Here is a 2,751-nt window from a genome sequence, read left to right as displayed (position 1 = left end):
AGAATCATAGAATCATAGAATCATCAAGCCCATAATGAAACAATTCCCTGCGTTTACTGTTGTGCGCTAACCGGAGGTGCTTATTGCTGCGTGCTCCAGGTGATACCCGTCTTCTCCAAACAGCGGCTGGGGGGACAAAATGTTGCAGTGGTGGCGGCATCTCTCCTGCGGCCGGGGATTCAAAACTGTATTTAGGCAGTGACAAAATGTGTGAGCGAGAGGCTAATTCTCTGTTCCTCAGGGTTTAAAGGCTTTGTGCAAATCTCTTTGAAGTCAGTGAAGGACTTCTGTTACTGCAACGGGCTTTGACTCTAACCCCAAATGCTCCGTTAATTTACAGTGCGTATTAATCTTTTGTTAGCTGGCTTGTGAATATGAAATGGTGCTGAGCGAACCTTTCGAATATATCGAATGTGCAAATTTGCACACCGATCTTGATCTTTTCAAAGCGATGTGATTGTGGATATATGTTGAAATACCCCCCCCCCCAGTATGTTGCAGACACATTCCCCTTTGGTCTTGTATGTGCTGTTTGCATGTGTTTAGTTGGCACTGTGAGCTCTGAGGTTTTGTTTTAAGTTATTCCACAGTACTTCAGGGAACTCAACTCTCATTGCTAATAAAATAAAATAAAGCAAAACACTGGTAGGTCTTGCCTTGTTAACTGTTCTAGCTGTTGTGTTTCCCACTGTTTCAAAAAATATAAAGCTTTATAAGATTTAACATATTCCCAGTGCAAAGCATGAATATTTATAGGCGAAGAATAAGACTTCCCATTTTGAAATGTCAATGCTATGAAATTGGTTTTTTGGCAGGCGTGATTAAGCCACACGGACTTCCAAGAATGTTTTGTAAGCTTTTTCCTAATTATGGCTTAATTTAGGTCTCTCAGTTTAACAAAACCTATGAAGCTTGCAGCAAAGTATTTTTCTTATGGAAAATTTTGTTTGCATGGAATACAAATCCTGTATTCCTTGTGGGTATGATTTTTTTACTGTGTTTAAATGTGGAAATCCCATATTTTTTCTTTGCATTTCTTAAAGCATATACAAAATAAAAATAGCTGATACTGCGTGTTTAATACAGAATTTTGAAGAAATTAGTTTGGAAAGTGCATGGGATTACTTTTTTTCCTCCAAACGCCTTGCGTAAAATGCACATAAGACATCAAGCAAGAGGCACAAGATTCTGTCTCAAGCAGTTACTGCTGCAGGAGACAAATGAGCAGCAATTTTGCTTTCATATAGTTGTTCTTAAATGCACCGTTCTGACAACAGCAATAAGTAGAATAATCTGCGTAATTGTATTTATGGGGCGTTGATCTGTCTTTTCTAGAGAAAATCCCTTTTCCCAGATAAAATAATCTTCCATTCAGCTGTAAGTGGAAGAAAGCCTCTTCAGCAGCTGCACGGATTTAGGGGAATGTTTCTGCGCAGGCTTAACACAGAATTTTGATATGGACCTCTCAGTGAATTTGATTTTTGGTGAACAAAATACAGTAAGGACACTGAAAACACCTTGCTTTCCTGTGCAGATTGGATAACAGGATATTTACTCAAAAGAGCTAGACAGAAAAGCACAGAGATGATGTGATTAAACTAAGGTAGATTTATTACTAGATTATTTTAACAACGTATTTTCTTAAATTGAGGTAATAAATGCCTCAGCACTGCTCAAAGGTAGAGTTTTGAACAGCTTTGAGCTATTCCTGGCTTAATACTTAAGTCAGATACTTAATACTTAAAACAGCAGAAGTGGTGGAAAAACAAGATCATTTTGGAAAAAAAAAATTCAAACAGTTTAAAATCTTCCGCCGTGATCATGCTTTTCTGACCCCCTGCAGCCTTGCCTTATCAAACTGAGAATGTCTCGGTCTCCCTAATATTAATGTTTGAAATATGATACAAATAAATAATCTGAATAAAGTAGAAAGAAAAAAAAGTGGTTAGCACTTAGACTTGCTAACATGAGCTTAGAGGTACAGTCATGGGCTCTAAAGCTGGGCTTTCCAGGGGAGCTGAAGAGAGTGAAATCCCTTGAAACTCAGAGACTGAACATTTTTAACATCTGGGTTTGAATGGTGAAGTCAGCATCTGAAAAAGCAAATATCTGGAAAGCAGTCTGAAAACTGTTTTGCTGAAGGTGATGGGGTAATTGGGGAGTTTGCGGTGGGTGGGGAGGGGGTGTGCTTTTATTTTGCAGATAAAGGGAAGTTCCCTGGGATGGCAGAAAGCAACGCCGGAGTCTGCTGTCTGTGTTTCACCTATCTTTGCTCTTCTTTTCAGGTTACGTATTTGGGTAAGGTTTCCACAACAGGGATGCAATTTTTGTCAGGCTGCACAGAGAAACCAGTCATTGAATTATGGAAGAAGCACACGCTCGCCAGGGAGGATATTTACCCAGCTAACGCCCTTCTGGAAATTCGCCCTTTCCAAGTCTGGCTGCATCATCTGGACCTCAAAGGCGAGGCGACAGTCCACATGGATACCTTTCAGGTAGCACGTATAGCCTACTGCACTGCTGACCACAACGTCAGCCCAAATATCTTTGCTTGGGTCTATCGGGAGATCAACGATGACTTGTCCTACCAGATGGACTGCCATGCTGTAGAGTGTGAGAGCAAGCTGGAGGCCAAGAAGCTGGCCCATGCCATGATGGAGGCCTTCAAGAAGACTTTTCACAGCATGAAAAGCGATGGCCGGATCCACAGGAACAGCTCCTCAGAGGAAGTGTCTCATGAATTTGAATCTG

General features: G+C 40.8%; 1 protein-coding gene across 1 annotated transcript in view; it reads left to right on the top strand.

Moving 5' to 3' along the window:
• The window catches only part of PID1 (phosphotyrosine interaction domain containing 1), a gene marked incomplete at its 3' end in the record, with an annotated part of 53,995 nt that extends 51,245 nt beyond the window's left edge, over positions 1 to 2,750 (top strand). Inside the window, exon 2 of the mRNA XM_009325119.1 lies at positions 2,286 to 2,750. Within this exon, the coding sequence (XP_009323394.1) occupies positions 2,286 to 2,750 (465 nt within the window). The remainder of the gene's footprint in view (positions 1 to 2,285) is intronic.
• Between the last annotated feature and the right edge of the window lies 1 nt (position 2,751).

Source organism: Pygoscelis adeliae, unplaced genomic scaffold, assembly GCF_000699105.1.
Source record: "Pygoscelis adeliae isolate BGI_AS28 unplaced genomic scaffold, ASM69910v1 Scaffold155, whole genome shotgun sequence".
NCBI lineage: Eukaryota > Metazoa > Chordata > Aves > Sphenisciformes > Spheniscidae > Pygoscelis > Pygoscelis adeliae.
The sequence above is the reverse complement of the archived record's forward strand: the minus strand, read 5'-3'. Positions and strand labels throughout refer to the sequence as shown.